This window comes from Rattus rattus, chromosome 1 (assembly GCF_011064425.1).
Source record: "Rattus rattus isolate New Zealand chromosome 1, Rrattus_CSIRO_v1, whole genome shotgun sequence".
NCBI lineage: Eukaryota > Metazoa > Chordata > Mammalia > Rodentia > Muridae > Rattus > Rattus rattus.
In genome coordinates, this window is record NC_046154.1 from 22,793,205 (window position 1) to 22,809,378 (window position 16,174).

At 49.3% G+C, this 16,174-nt stretch overlaps 1 protein-coding gene across 2 annotated transcripts; it reads left to right on the top strand.

Moving 5' to 3' along the window:
• The first annotated feature begins 1,374 nt into the window (after positions 1-1,374).
• On the top strand, positions 1,375-10,740 carry Rcan3 (RCAN family member 3). 2 transcript variants are annotated; one of them, XM_032896249.1, is made up of 4 exons: positions 1,375-1,537; positions 5,246-5,419; positions 7,417-7,588; positions 9,232-10,740. In XM_032896249.1, the coding sequence occupies exons 1-4, from the start codon at positions 1,421-1,423 to the stop codon at positions 9,408-9,410; spliced, it is 642 nt and encodes a 213-aa protein (XP_032752140.1). In that variant the 5' UTR covers positions 1,375-1,420; the 3' UTR covers positions 9,411-10,740. The 2 variants fall into 2 exon arrangements, with proteins under 2 accessions (XP_032752140.1, XP_032752147.1); XM_032896256.1 differs by lacking the exons at positions 1,375-1,537; positions 5,246-5,419 and adding an exon at positions 5,426-5,520.
• Positions 10,741-16,174: the final 5,434 nt, after the last annotated feature.

The window sequence follows — 16,174 nt, forward strand, 5'->3', positions numbered from 1 at the left end:
TGCAGAGGGTGGGCTCTGGGCCTAGGGGTCTTCATGTCAGTAGTGAGGGAGATGAAGCCAAGAGAGACTGGCAGCCAGCGCATGAGACTAAGCCGTGGAGTGAGTGCAGTGGAGGAGACAAGCTAGGCGAATGGCTCGCTCTCCAGGAAGAGAAGCAGGAGGATGGAGGCAAGGTAGAGCAATGGAAAGCGCTCCTGTGCTGAGGAAGAGGAATGCTGGAGAGGCTGATAGTGTGGCAGGCAGTAGGATGAGGCCCGCTGGGGAACGTGACTGGCTGGCCCTACAGGAGAACCGTTTGTTCTGGCTGTCCCCCAGTGCCCAGCAGTAGGTGCCCAGATATTGACAGAAACAAATAGAGATGCTTTTTTTTTTTTAAAGATTGTCTTGAGTGCTATAGAATAATGGGAAACTCTGCTATTTTTATCCCATAGTTAATAACCAGTAGGAAATAGAGTCTGTGTCCTTCCCAATGAAGGGGAACTCGGAGGGCAGTCATAATAACCATGATCACTCAGTGTCCCTGCCAGCTAGGCTTTCTTCAGTTCCATGCCACTGTCATGAAATATGTCATGTGCAAAAGGCCGCTGTCTTAGAAGTGTGGCGTGGTTTTCTGAAGAGCCAAACCCAGGCAGATTCTGGATTTTAGAGGGACAGTGTCAGCTCTTGGCCTCTGACAAGAGACACAGCATCTTAAAGTTCAGAAGCGCATCCCTGGATTGTGTCCCTGCTTAAGCTGGTGCTGTGTGTGCTTGCATTGTGTGTTCCTGGACACCTTTTAAAGGGAACTCAGTGGCCTAAGCGACTTAATTACTTAGGAGTCTGCTCAAAAAAAAACAAACCCAGGCTGGATATGAAAGGCAGAGCCTCCCAGACGGCGGCGTCTCAGGGTGCAGATGGTGAACAGACCGTGTGGGTGTGATTCTGCTGGGCCACTTCCAGTGTTTTCCACCTAAAACCCAAAACAAATATGTGGAGGCCACGCTGGCTCCCACCTTCCCTCTCTCTGCTTGTAAACTCAAGGACGTGTTGACGTGATGGCTCCCATCACCCTGCCCGTCCCGCTCTCACGAGAAAGCCATTGCTTTTTTTTATCTTCATATTTCATTGTCCCATAAAATCTGCTAAGCAAATCAGATTTATAGACAGGGAACTCACTGGAGAGCTGGAGCGAACTTAAATACCGATTGATCTTTCCTGGATTACATCGTTCTGCTTGATGAATTGCTGTCTGGAGAAAGATTGAGCGCCACATTGCAAAGCCTTCACAGTTTTCCTCTCGGTGTTTTCCTTTTTTTTTAAAGCACTGTCTGGCCAGCGTCCTAGAACTTTACCGACAGAGAAGATGCTACTGAGACAGCCTGAAATCTTGAATGACAGCCAGTCAGACCTCTGTAGCAGCGACCAGGAAGAGGAAGAGGAGATGGTCTTTGGTGAAAATGAAGACGATTTGGAAGAGATGATGGACCTCAGCGACCTGCCCACCTCCCTGTTTGCTTGCAGTGTCCACGAAGCGGTGTTTGAGGTCCAAGAGCAGAAGGTAGGCGCATACCCTGCCCCTGCACTCACGGCACGGGAGGCGAAGAGAGCTTTGGTCCCTGAGCCCTGTGACACGACATACGGTGTGTGCCACGGTGGCCCCCTCACTGTGTCTTAGGAGAGTCTCAGTGCCACCAACCGGCATAGTTCAGAGCCAGTCCTCCCACCGCCCTTGAGGAACATTGGCTTTTAGTGAACCCTGAATCAAGGCTCAAAGAATGCCTTTTATTCATTCGCCTATTCACTGGGTTTGGAGACTGTGATTGAAGAAAAGCTTTTTAAGTATTTTACTGGAAGATATTAAATATACATACTGTGTTCATCAGCACATCTTATTTGTACACATGTTTCTGCCATACACACCTGTCATCCCCCTGGGTGCCTTTCCCTGTGTGGCACAGGATGGCCTGGGATTGGCTGTGTAGCTCAGGCTAGCCTAGGATTGGCTATGTGGCCCAGGATGGCCTGAGATTGGCTGTGTGGCACAGGCTGGCTGAATGGCACAGGCTAGCTTGGGATTGGCTGTGTAGCTCAGGCTAGCCTGGGATTGGCTGTGTGACATAGGATGGCCTGGGATTTCCAGTGAGCCTCCCAGATCTAACTCTGAATGTTAGGATATGTCAGAGCGTCTGTATCACCATGCCCAGCCTCCAAGTGCTCTTTTTTTCCTGTCTTCTTCCTATGCCTACTAAAGAGGCAGTTCGTCTTTCCTGGGGCTTATTGGACTATTAGGCTATGGGAAATAGCTGCTATCTCATTGTTAACTTTGCTTGTATTGCTCTTTATGGTTTGAAAGGAAAAATGGATTACCTTTTACTTGGAAAGTGTGTGTGTGTGTGTGTGTGTGTGTGTGTGTGTGTGTGTGTGTGTATGTGTGTGTCTCCCCACATGACTTCATTAAAGCCTACACACTTTCTTTTTTTCTCTTTGCTACATAATCTCACGTGTAGCCCAGACTGACATCTGGGCAATCCTCAGCCTCCTGAGCACTGAGCTTACAGGTAGAGGCTGCCACTCCTGACTTGGCCCTTAAATGTTCTAGTCCTTATGCGGGCTGGGCTTCCTTCCAGTGTTCTCAGGGGCAGAGCTGGATCCATGCTCAGACACCTGCAGAGTAAGGCTCTGTGCCGACTGGGTTGGGAGATAGAGTTCGAATTACGCAGCTTCTGAGTCGAAGGGTGGACAGTCCTTTAGCCCGTCAGGTGTCACTGAGGCAGGTTCACAGCCAGGCTCAGTAAGTCTCATAGGGGCATGTGGCCTGGAGGAAGAGCTGTGAGAATTCGCATTTTATCAAGGGAAAGGAATCTTTAACCAGAGGAAACCAGATATACTGAGACTCCTTAGGACAGAGTGAGGCAGGGAAGAGTAACAGGCATTCTGTGTGGACACAGGCTGTCTAGGACACTGGGCTGAGAGGTGGAAGCTGGCTCTTATGGGGCGTAGTCCTAGGGCTTCTGAGCAAAGAGCGTCATTTGGAACTGTGCTGGGCTTAGGAGTGTGTGGGAGACTCAGGGCTCCTGCCTGGAGCAGAGAGCCTGGGGGTGGGGTGGGGAGGGCATGGTCACTCTCGGTCACAGAGGGTCTCTTTGCAGGTCACTCTATCTATGCTGTTTCTTTACCCAGCTGAGCCAGGGTTTAGGAGTCTGAAGCAGCCCTCCTGCTTTCTTACTTAAGAGCTCTGAATTTCATGTTAGAGATGATTTTTTGTAAGAAAGCACATACATTTAACACAGCCCCTTTATCTATCAGTGAGTGTAGCATCCCCAAGTTCAAACAATTGCTGATGGGGAAAACATTCTGTTAAAAACTTTATCTAGGCTCAGTGGTGGTGGCCCGTGCTTTAATCCCAGCATTTGGGAGGCAGAGGCAGGAGGATCTCTGAGTTCAAGGCCAGCCTGGTCAACAGAGCAAGTTCTAGGACAGCCAGGGGCTACAAAGAGAAAAACCCTGTCTCAAAAAACAAAGCAAAACAAAAGTTATATCTGAGCATGTAGGGTTAATCCCAACACATGGAAAACAGAGGCAGGTGGATCTCTGTGAGTTGGAGGCCAGCCTGGTCTACAGAGGGAGTTCCACTGTTCCACAACAAACAGCAAGTCCCAGGCTATGTAGAGAGATTCTGTGTCAGAGAGAGAGAGAGAGAGAGAGAGAGAGAGAGAGAGAGAGAGAGAGAGAGAGAGAGAGAGAGAGAGATAGAAAAGCTGTCCACCTCAGTATTTGGGGCTGTAGGCCGCCTAGCAGTGATTTAACATACTGGGGAAGTCTGCTGGTCCTTTGTCGATGCCACCTACCCTATTTATGTCCAGCACTTAGGATTTTGGATCTGAGAAGACCTTAGGACCTTTTTATCTTAAAATTATAGTCACAAGACTTCTCTGGGGACAGTGAGATGGCAAGCAGGGGAAAGGTGCTTGCTGCACAGTGATGTCAGCCTGACAAGCCTTCCCAGAAACCCACAGACAGGTGAAGGTGAGCGTGGATGTGACCTTCACATGGGTACCATGCCTTCCACACCCAGCCACCCACATCCCCACTCATGCCCACAAATAACAGGAAATTATACACATTTTAAGTTTAAGAGAGAATCGTGGGGAGGAACTTCACACCAGTGAATCTATTTCAGGGTTTTTCGCATGGAAAAAGAAGACCAAGTTCTCGTTGATTTTCTTTGGTGGTGGGCTCGTCTGTCTGTCTGTCTGTCTGTGTTTTGTTTATGTGAATATGTGAGTGGATCCCCAGAGAACCCAGATGAGCACAGTGATCCCCGGAGCTAGAGCTGCAGATGTTCGTGAGCCGCCTGCCGTGGACGCTGGGAAATGAATCTGAGTCCTCTGGGGAGCAGCAAATGCTCTGAACTACTAAGCCATCTCCTCAGCCCGGGTTCTCATGTTTAAAACCGTTCCAGGGTTATCTGCGTCTCAGATCGTGTGTGCATGCCTGTGTGTTTCCATGCACGTGTGTTCCAGTGTCTCGGGGTTATCATTGCTGTGATAAAAACACAGTGACCAGGGCAACTCGGGGAGGAAAGGGTTAACTGGCTCACACTTCCCCATCACTGTTCATCCTTGAAGGAAGTCAGGACAGGAGCTCAAGCAGGGCAGGAACCTGGAGGCAGGAGCTGATGCAGAGGCCATGGAGGGGCTTACTGGCTTGCTCAGCCTGCTTTTTTTCTGTAGAAGCCAGGACCACTGGGACTGCGTGAGACCTAGTCTTTAAAAAGCAAAAGGTAGAAGTGATTTCTCCGCATTATGTTGTGTGCTAAGCGGGGGTTCTTCAGGTTCTAAGAGGAAGTCGTGGGAGACCTTGCCCAGTGTGTCCTACGTCAGCTGCACACAAGAGCCTAGAACAGGGAAGGCAGGGACGGGTCTGAGTGCCAGCGACACTCCTGTGAGAGGAAGCACAGCTGGCTACGTCAGTGCCTTGACAACAGTCATGCCCCTGTTCTGTGTGCAGCCGTGTGGGTGCTGTCTTAGCCATCATAAATACTTCATCACCTTGGGGCCTGCAGTATCTATCAAGGCTAGCCATTGCAGCCTGTAAGTGTGAGCATGTGAGTCACGGGGTATCAACTCTGAACTCGTGAGAAAGGAGGAGCCGCAGCGCATGACAGACGGGGTTTCTCCCAGCCGCGACTCCTTACCAGGTCACCCGTTAATAGGAATATTCTGTCTTCCCTCCCACTCTCTCGGCCATGCTGCTCACCGTGCAGGAGAGGTTCGAAGCCCTGTTCACCCTCTATGATGACCAGGTCACATTCCAGTTGTTCAAGAGCTTTCGCAGAGTGAGGATCAACTTCAGCAAGCCCGAGGCTGCTGCGAGAGCACGGATCGAGCTCCACGAGAGTGAATTCCATGGCCGGAAGCTGAAGCTTTACTTCGCACAGGCGAGTTCTGTGGCTGCACCCCCACGGCTGCCCCTCCATTCACAGCCTGTTACAGTTCCCCTTCCAACATGGGGTCAGAGGCTTGTAAAATCAGCAGTCAGGTGAGACAGGGATGCAATGCTTTTTTTTTTTTTTTTTTTTTTAGATTTATTTATTTAATGTGTATGAGCACACTGTAGCTATCTAAGGACACACCAGAAGAGGCATCAGATTTCATTACAGATGGCTGTGAGCCACCATGTGGTTGCTGGGATTTGAACTCAGGACCTCTGGAAGAGTAGTCGGGTGCTCTTAACCGCTGAGCCATCTCTCCAGCCCGCAGTGTTTTGTTTTGTTTTTTACTTTACACGCATGTAATTTTGTTTTAGGAGCATACTACGCCTTCTGTCTTTGTTTCTCTGAGACTAATAGCTAAGGAATTCGTTTTTCTAGCAGTTTTGCTCAGCTAGGACTCTGCAGAGAAGGGCTGAACTTGGAGGTGGGTGGGTCACACATTCTGTGCATCTAAAATGGCACTGAGGGTGTAACATCCATGGGAAAGCAGAGAACAAACCCTTCAAGGGCCATCAAGATGGCCCAGGGGGTAAAGGTGCTTGCCACCAAACCTGAGGGCCTGAGTTTGACCCCTGAAACTCATCCATGGTGGAAAGAAAGAACCGATCTGCGTCCTCTGACAACCACATACGCAATTTTTTCTCTGCTGAGACAGGAGCTTGGCGGTGGGTGTGTTAGTCAGCCATTCCCAGTGAACTAGTTAGGGTCCCCATTACTGTGATGAAACTCCGTGACCAAAAGCACCCAGGAGACAAAAAGTTTATGTAGTTCATGTATCTTGAATCGCCATTCATTGTGGGAAGCCAAGGCAAGAACTCAACCTGGACAGGGACCTGGAGGCAGGAGCTGATGCAGAGGCCATGGAGGGTGCTGCTTACTGGCTTGCTCCCTCTGGCTTGCTCAACCTGCTTTCTTACAGACCCCAGGACCAGCACCCAGGGTGGTATCATCACAGTGGGCAGGGCCCTCCCACAGCAGTCACTAAGAGAATGTTGTACAGGCCTGCTTGCAGTCAGATCTCCTGGAGGCATTTCCTCAGCTGAGGTCCCCGTCTCCTGATGACCAAAGCTAGCATCAGGTTGACATGCACTAGCCAGTGCGCCCACTGTGACAACACCTGAGAGTCAACTGTAAAGGACAGAGGTCTTGGCTCGTGGTTTGGAGGTTTCAGTCTGCATGCGACTGGGCCTGCAGTGGAGCAGCAGTGGGGGCAGAGCAAAGTTCTTCCTCATTCGTGGGAAACAGGAAGAGTAAGGGGCTAGGGTCCCACTGTCCCTTAGGGTATGTCCCCATGACTAAAGGCCTCCCTGACTCCCAAAGGCTCCCAGTTTGACCTCTCAGGGAGCAAGCCTCTATCTACTATTTAGAGCTGAGGGTCACTTAGAGCCCAGACCACTGCCATGGTCACTGCTATGTTTCTCTGTCCATCTGTCTATAATTTGTTCTTTCATTCACTTCACGATATCAAGAGTCCAGGGCCTGTGGCCACTTCCAGTCCACCTGCTGGAAGGTCACAGACAATTTGAGAGACAGTTTTAGTCAGCACTCCAAGAACGTAACGATTACCATAAAGTTGGAAATGAAAGCCCTGTGGTACACGCCTTTCATCCAAGACTCTGGAGGCAGAGAGATGGATCTGTTAAGAGCAGACTGGTCTTCCAGAGGTCATGAGTTCAATTCCAGGCAACCCATGGTGGCTCACAACCATCTGTAAAGAGATCCGATGCCCTCTTCTGGTGTAAAAAAACAAACAGTGGTTGGGATTTAAATAAAGTTAAAAAAAAAAAAAAAAAAAAAAAAAAAAAAGACTCTGAGGCAGAGAGAGCAGAAGGAGGTTGGTTACAGGGTCAGGACCCCAGGGCTACACAGAAAAAAAAAGAACCAAAAAAAAAAAGGAAACCCAGAGAAAAGATGGATGCTCACAGGCCTGTCTTTCCCTGCAGGTGCAGGTGTCCGGGGAGGCTCGGGACAAGTCCTACTTACTGCCACCACAGCCCACCAAGCAGTTCCTCATCTCCCCTCCCGCCTCACCCCCTGTGGGGTGGAAGCAGAGTGAAGATGCCACGCCAGTGATCAACTATGACCTCCTCTGTGCCGTCTCCAAGCTGGGGCCAGGTAACGCATGCTTTAGCTCTCAGCATCCCTGGACATCGCCGTTTTGAGTGCTGGAGACCGTGGTCAGTAGGGGGTGTAGCCCTGTCCAGTGGACGGTGTGGCCACACCAGTCTGGGTTCACACCGTGCATTTTCCAGCACCGTGGTCCTCAGCCAGAGCCTGGGTTATCTGAGTGTGTTGGAAGGGTTGAACACTCTCTGCAGTGTGGCGATTCTAGCCGTTCAGCTAGGAGTTAAGGCGGAGCAAACGTACTCCCAGCTGTCTCTCCGCAAGCCAGCTCTGTGTCAGTGGCTGCTGCTTTGGGTTGCAGTGATGACAACCTATCGCCCTTCTGACGTTCTTTCCTTTTTTCTTTTGTTATTCCTCACTTTCCCTTTCTTCTTGCTGTCTGTTCATCTTATTTATTCCATGTATGTGAGCACTGCAATTCCTCAGATACCCAGAAGAGGGCTGCTGAGGTCAGGGGCTGGGTTTGAACTCAGGGGAAGACCTCGGAGGCTTTTTGAGAGGAGCCACCTCTCCATGCCCCCTTCCTTTCTTCTTGAGAGGTCCTGCACTTAGAAACTGCTGATTCCCAGAGCCTGAGGTCAGTGCTTCTCCTCGGAGGCTTTTTGAGAGGGCCGCTATGCCCTGGGCGGGAGAGGAAACCACAGAGCCTGAATGGAACTGAAACCCACCTTTGTTATTTAACCCACAACAGCAGCTAGCATTTATATTACGTTTTAATTAGTATTTATGCAATCTAATCAATGGGTTCTCATCTTAGCACAAAGCCAGATGAACGTAAGAGATGGGAAAGGTTTATCACCTACACAGGAGCTGTTTCCAAAGCAAGGCCTCCCCAGTGAAGGAAGTGTGTATCATGTAGTGGCAGGCGCATTCCTGAGCATGCTCAGTTGAAAGTCATGGAGACAGACATGGTGGGCAGGGCGTGCTTGTGCTCAGCTTGCTTGCACCATGAAGTTTTATCTAAAAATAGGAAAAGGACAGTTTTAAGGTGTGTGCTAACAGGAGTCTGTCCTGAAGGTGCCTGCTGTGCTTGGGTTTAACTCCCAGGGCCCAGGACACAAGGGGCAGTGTCATTACAAATGGAATTTCTGAGGGTATGGTGGCACTCAACCTTAACAGCACTTGGGAGGCAGAGGCTGGCCACTCCCTGGGAGTTCCGGGCCAGCCTGGGCTACATAGTGAGACTCCAGGGAGAGTTGCTGTTGTTGTTGTTTTTTCCTTTTTTTTTAAAGATTTATTTCTTATATATAAGTACACTGTAGCTGTCTTCAGACACACCAGAAGAGGGCACCAGATCTCATTACAGATAGCTGTGAGCCACCATGTGGTTGCTGGGATTTGAACTCAGAACCTCTGGAAGAGCAGTCAGTGCTCTTAACCACTAAGCCATCTCTCCAGCCCTGTTTTTTCCTTTTAATGCCAGCATTTGGGAGATAGAAGCAGAAGAATCAGAGTTCAAGGTCAGCCTCAGCTACAGCAGCAAGTTTCTGACTGGCCCAGATTTCATGAGATACAGTCCAAAAAAGAGAGGGGAAAAAAAAATCGGCTACTAAATGACGTAGTAGAAGAGGAAGTTGGGAGATAGAAGAAATTAATTTCTTCCCCTGCAGTAAGGCTCCTTCCTGTGCTTGCAGGGGAGAAATACGAACTGCACGCAGGAACCGAGTCCACCCCCAGTGTGGTGGTGCACGTCTGTGAGAGCGAAACCGAAGAGGAAGAAGACACAAAAAATCCAAAACAGAAAATCACGCAGACACGGCGCCCGGAAGCTCCCACGGCAGCACTGAGTGAGCGGCTGGACTGTGCACTGTGAGCGGCTGCTGCGCCTGCGCCTTCCACTGCTACAGCCGCGCCTGCCTTGGAGCGCAGCCCAGCGATGCTGATGCATCCGTCCAGCTGCTGGGCCATCCTCCCCGGGCCAGAACGTGGAGTGAAGTGGCAGATCCAGCCAGCCGTTTCAGATTTCGAACAGTATTCTAAATGGCACTTTAAGTGACAAGGTTAGCCCTGACCATGTGGCACCTGTCTCCTCCCCCAGAAATATTAGTTCCCTTGAACCTGTAGAGCATTGGGTACAAGAGCCAGAGCCAGCGTCACCCAGTGCACTGCCATTTCTACAGACTTAAACGTTAGTCTTACTTTGGTGTGGGTATTTTTGTACAGATGTGGCAGTGTCTAGCAGATTGAGCAAAGGCTGAATGTAATTATTCAGTAGACATGACCTTTCTTTTTGCACGAGAAGAAACCTGAGATACAAAATCATTTGTAGAAGTCATTTTTTTTCTCAAGTATTTTTTCACTAGCTTTAGGGATGAAAGGCCAAGTGACTGAGATTGTCAGGTCCAGATGGCGTGGGCAGATGCGCCCTTGGCTCTCCTGGCTGTCCATCTTACTTGGCAGTCAGTGAAAGTGGCGTGCAGAACCCTGCTCCCAGCGCAGCCCTCCCCAGCCTCAGCTCTGCTGCAGGAACCCTGCCTTTGCTGGCAGCCTGTGTCCCCGGGAAGCCTGGCTGATGGCTTTATGGAACTGTAGCCCCAAGGCAGCTCTTAAGTTACTCTCTTGACCCTCCTAGTGCTGGCCTGCTACTGCCTGAGTTTTCCTATGCTGTGTGCATCGGCACGGATGTTCGGTCTTAACTTTAGACAATAATGATGACTCTGTGCAGACCGATTTAAATTGGGGGAGCAGGTTCGTTTTTGTTTTCTTTGAAGACAGGGTTTCACTTGGTAGCTCCTGGGCCTCAAATCCTCCGTGTTCCTCCTGCCTCAGCTTCCCAAGTGCTGGACTTACAGGGGCGAGCACCATGCACTTGAAAGTTCTCCGTTCAAGTATTTTAGCTGTTTGGAAAGAAAAAAAATCACCTGTACTTTTTCCCTGCAGATTAGGGAGAGGAATCATTCTTTTGTGGGTGGTTGAGCTTTTTTCTTTGTTTGTTTTTGTTGTTTTGAGACAAGGTTTCACACTGTAGCTCAGGCTAGCCTGTGACTCATTATGTAGCCCAAGTTGGCCTTGAGCCCAAGACCATTCTCTTTCCTTAGCCTCCTGAGTGTTCGGATTGCAGGCATGGGCGTGCAGTTCATGCTTCCCTTTTTAGTGAACATTTCCACCTTTGCTTGCAGTTGGTGTTCAGATAGAATTGCTTCTTACTCTTGAAGGTGTGTTGTTCCGTGGGCCACTCTGCACCTCTGGTGTGCTGAGCTGCAGTCCCTTGCTGAAGGCTGGCTCTCCTGCCTCCGGGTGCTGTTACAGATGCTCGAGCGGCTCCACTCATCCGACTGTTCTGTCGCACAAGCGTTCAGAGCTGGCAGGCGGATGTGAAGGGGCACAGAACAGAAAGTAGCATAGCTGCTACTGCAAAGGGAGCTTAGAGAAGTGACGCCATGAGAGCCGTGTACTTTGGGGACATGTCAGGGCTGAGTCCCTTTTGTAGTAGAACTGATTTCATGAGCGCGCACACACACACACACACACACACACACACACACACACCTGTTTTCTGTCTTATTAAAACAGGGTCTCATGTAGTCCAGGTTGATCTCAAACTTGCTGTGTCCCAAGTTGGATGACCTTGAACTCCTGCTCCTCCTGCCTCTGTCTCCTAAGTGCTGGGACTGGAGGTGTGTGCCACCATCCCTATCAACAACAGAAGAGGTGTCCCTTGCCTTCAGACACTGTCAGATGCTGAAGTCTGCATTTGCCATTGGGAAGCCTCGGTGCAGATTCAGTTGAAGATAACCATTCCATCACACAAGTCATCTGCCAGGTAAAGGGATTATATGCATATATTTTGTTTTGAGGTGACGTCTCACAGTATGGCCCAGGTTGGTCTCAAACTCCAGGCCTCAGTGGGTCTTCCCATCTGACTGGATCCAGGCATACGCCCCTGTCATCCTGGGACTTTGGAGTTGGATGCAGTAGATCAGGAATTCAAGGCCATCCTTGGCTACACGGTGCTTGACCCTGCCGAGCTCAGCAGTTTGCTGCTTCTGGTTGTAGGATAGACCCTAGCTGTCAGCAAGCATGTTTTCAACTGGTGGGGAGGTTTTGTGTTCCCCATTATACAGTACATGCTCTGATCTTCTAAGTGACCATAACCCAGTTTTTAAATTTGTCTTGGCTTTCATTTTCTACCCACCAATTAAAGAACATCTATTGTTCTTTTTTAAGTCGAGACGCTCAAATCTGCATGCATCCTGTTACCTTGGTCACCAGCAGTTGTGTCAGCACCTTACATGGGATTCTCTGGATACTCACATTCATGCAATTAAAATGTAAACAGTGGTAAGGGGGACCCAGGCTCAAAGAATGCATGGAGTTAAAGGTTTGCTGTGGGATGTCCCTCTCCCTCCGCTTAGAAAATCAAGTTCTATTCAAGACTCGTGGTGGGCCTGGGCTATATATTTTATGTAAACTATTTTTAGATTGGAGGATTTAGTTTTAAGAGGAAAGCTTTGAGCGTAATTAAACCATGGAGGTGGACCAGATTCTTCGATGCCTTGGGGTCACTCCTGCTTGTTTGCCTTCTATAAAGCCTCAGACCTCACCTGCAAGGTGAGCTTGGTCACCCTCCACCTCCCTCTGTGTTCCCTAATGCATCTGTCTTAAAGGAAACATTGTCTGGGTGTGGTGTAATCTCAGCCTGCAGGAGGCTGAGGCAGGAGGATTGCCTGGGATACATGAGTAACCTCTGTCAGAATAAAGTATTTCCCTTTTCTCGGTGTGACAGTTCAGAGGAACAGTCCTGGAGAAATGTTTACTTCTAGCCAAGAATCCTGTGTTCTAGAGACTCATTCTACACAAAACTAAGTACATGGACCAAGTAAGATGTATGAACCTTGAGCAGCCACGTGACAAGTGACTACTGCTGTTTCGAACTCCCCTCGTCGTGTTCTCCAGGGCCATCTTCCTCCTCAAGAGTGCCACTGTCTCCCTCAGTCTTGGGCAGAGCACAATTCATAGTCAGGATTACCAAATGTATTCAGCGTGGTGGCATATCCCGTCATCTCAGCACTTGGGAGGCAGAGGTATGAGGACTTTGCAAGTTTAAGGCCAGCCTGGGCCATGTACCACGACCCTGTCTCATCAGCGAGGGGGCTCCTGGATGTCCAGGTGCCCCGTGACAGATAGCAGTGACCGTGCATCTCTGGCCACGGCTGGGGACTTATCTTCCCTGTAGCTTCTAGTCAAGGCTAGAAGTGATCTCAGATAAGTCAGCATGCAGACACCACTGACTGGCTTCATGTTCTCCGGGAAACCTGCAGTTCTTGAAGTGAGTCCTGAGACCCTGGTAGGTCCCGCGTGGCCTGGACTGGATGTGCATTCTTGGCATGAGGAGGGTTTCTTATCTATCTATGCAGATAACTCGTGGTTTTCTGTACTGTTCCCTTTTGGTCTCCACTCTTCCAAAGTCAGATTGAGGGCAAAGCGGGGACAGCAGGTGTCAGTCCCGCGCCGTGCCCTCTGCTGTCAGCCCGAGTATTTATTATGTCACTGTGTTACTGCGCATTGATGTCACCACTGAACCGCAGCTGGATTTAGTCTCGAATCCGGCCTGTCCGCGGCCCCCCTGGTCCTGTGCACTGTAGTGAATCCTTCCTGCACTTGCAGAAACTGGTCAGTGAGCTTTGTCCCTGTGTCCCGTGATCTTAGTGTGCTTGACGTGATGGGCCATAGTTCATTATCAGCTTCAACTCTCCTGTGTCCTCAGGATTTCTAACATTCCTCGTCCTGTAAGGAGGTAACAAAGGCAGACGTGTGATTACCTGTAACAGATTTTGATGTTGAACTAATAAAAACTTGTTTTGTAAGTCAGTTCATTGAGCCGTCTCTTCAGTGTGTATCCAAGGACTGACCGGGCAGTAACAGAGGAGGCAGAGGAGCTCTGCTGTGAGCAGTGCTCCCTGGGCCACACTGGTGTGCTCACCGACAGCAGAGAGGCCAGCAGATAACCCTACTCCACAGGGAACCCTCCACCCACATTACTCCTTAGCTAAGATGACTTATTGTGGGGGAAGAATAACAAATTAATAACTCCACATTCCAGCGTAAACCAGAAACGGCTGTGGAGTTACAATTCTGTTGTTTTCTTTGGCTTTTGACGTAAGGTCTCAGCCCAGGCTACCCTACACTCTGTATGTAGCCTAGACTGGCCTGGAATTCCTAATCCTCCTACTTCCACCTCAGAGATGGCAGGATTAAAGGAGTGTCCTAAAATGCCCTGCTGCTAATACTTTACATATCTGTCCATCCATCTGCCCATCCATCCATCCGTGTGTATGAGTACTTTTTCCTCATGGCCCACTGTGCACCACATGAATGCCTGATGCCTATAGAGGCTGGAGGACACATTGACTCTCCTGAAGCTGGAGCTGAAGACCATGGTGAGTGGGTGCTGGGAACTGAACCTGGGTCCTCTGGAAGAACAGCCAGTGCTCTTAACTGCTGAGCCAGCCTGTAATACTTACTTTGAGCTATGCAAGTCTCTTTTCAGCTTATTTAACTGTGCTTTTATTTTTGCTCTTCCAGACAAGGTCTCATGTAGCAGTAGCCAAGGCTGGCCTCAAACTCGCTGTGTAGCCCAAGGTGACTTTGAACTCCAGACTCCACCCACGAGGTGCTGGGATTAAAGATGTATACTATCATGCCCAGCTTTTTTGCTTTGTTCCTTATAAACATATAAAATATATATCCTTATATATAAATTCTTATATAATATAAAATGTATTTTAGTGTTAAGGACTAGAGAAGTGGTCCAGCAGTTAAGAGCACTGGCTGCTCTTCCAGAGGTCCAGGTTCCACTTCTAGCCACACACATGGCTGCTCACCACTGTAACTCCAGCTCCAAGGGATCCAGGGCACAGCACACACATGGTGTACATAGCCTCATTCGGGCAAAACAGCCATGCACGTAAAACAAATCCCAAAATACTAAATCTTTAAAAATAGGAGCCAGGCATAATGGCCCATGACTTTAATCCCAGGACCAGGGAAGCAGAGGCTAGTAGATATCTGAGTTCAAGGCCAGCCTGGTCTACATAGTGAATTCCAGGACTGCCAGGGCTACATAGCGAGACCCTGTGTCAAAAGTAAACAGCTGCTCTATTTGGGGATGGAAAGGAACAGAACCCCCAAGAGGGGAGGATAGCACCCCAAATCCCCATCCCCTACTCCCACCCTCACCCCACTCACCTTTAACAGAAGACACTAGAGGCAGTAGCCTGAGTTTCAGCTGGTCAGAATCAGCGTGTTACTAGACTGAACAGTTGCATCTTTTTCTAATCCTCTGAGCTCTGTCCGGCCCAACTCTGTAATCCTTCTGGAAGTATGTCGGGACTCAAAGGTTCTTTATCCGGTTTTGAATAAAATAAACACAAAGCAAACCGGTGGTTCCACTTTGCTGGTTGCCTCTCCAGGGTGTTCTGCGGGGCTGCCACCAGGTGGCGCTGTGCTTCCAGGTTGGGACCTTGAGCCCTGCTTAGGTTCAAAAGGACCTTAGCAGATAGGTTTAGTGCTTAGTTAGCATGCATGGACCCCAGCCTTAATCCCCAGCATCCTGACGACACCCTCCCAGATCCCTACCATCAGGATCAAATTTCATCTGCTTGATAACAGCAAGTTGAAAAAGCACTACAAACTAAAAAATAAAAAGCCATTTTTGAAAACACAGGCTAGAAGTCTGAGGCGTGACTCAACTGGCAGAGTGCTTTCCTAACTTGCACAAGACCCTGTGTTGGATCTCCAGTCCCATAACCAGGCACCATGGATGGCACAGGCCTATAATCCTAACACTTTGGGGGAAGGAAGATCAGGAGTGAAAGCTCATCCTCAGCTACACAGCAAGTTTGACGTCAGCCTGGGCTACAGGAAGCTGTGTCTCCAGATAACAAATCAGTACAGGATAGGACTCGGCATGGCCGTGCACATCTCAGTTCTTTGGATTTAAGAATCGGGAGAATCAGTTCAAAGTCACCCTCAACCATATACAAGTTTGAGGCTAGCCTGTGCTACATGAAACCCTGCCTCTAAAAGCTGTGAAGAGAGAAGCACAGGCTACAAAATAAAAGAACGAAGATCTAACTTCAAGTTACCCTCTTGAAAATAAGCTGACTTCAGAGCTCATCAGTGTGCGTGAGAGTTCTGTTCGCACCAGACACAGCCCATGTGTGGAGGCAGGAGGGTCAGGAGCTCAAGGTCATCCTGAGCATAGGAGACCCTGTCTAAAAACCAGTAATGCTCTGTAGCAAAGGTGGGCGTGAGAGCTGGAGGGATAGCTCAGTGGTTAAGAGCACTGGCTGCTCCTCCAGAGGTCCTGAGTTCAAATCCCAGCAACCACATGGTGGCTCACAACCATCTGCAATGGGATCCAACGCACTCTTGTGGTGTGTCTGAGGACAGCAACAGTGTGCAAATATACATAAATAAATAATGCTTTAAAAAAAAAAAGTGGGCATGAGTCACTTCTGCAGTCCCGGTATTTGGAAAGTAAAACAGATAATGACAGATCTTGCACGAATAGAAAAACAGACAACTACTGTTTAATACTCACGGGCATCCCAAGAGCTGTGTGCCATGAACTGG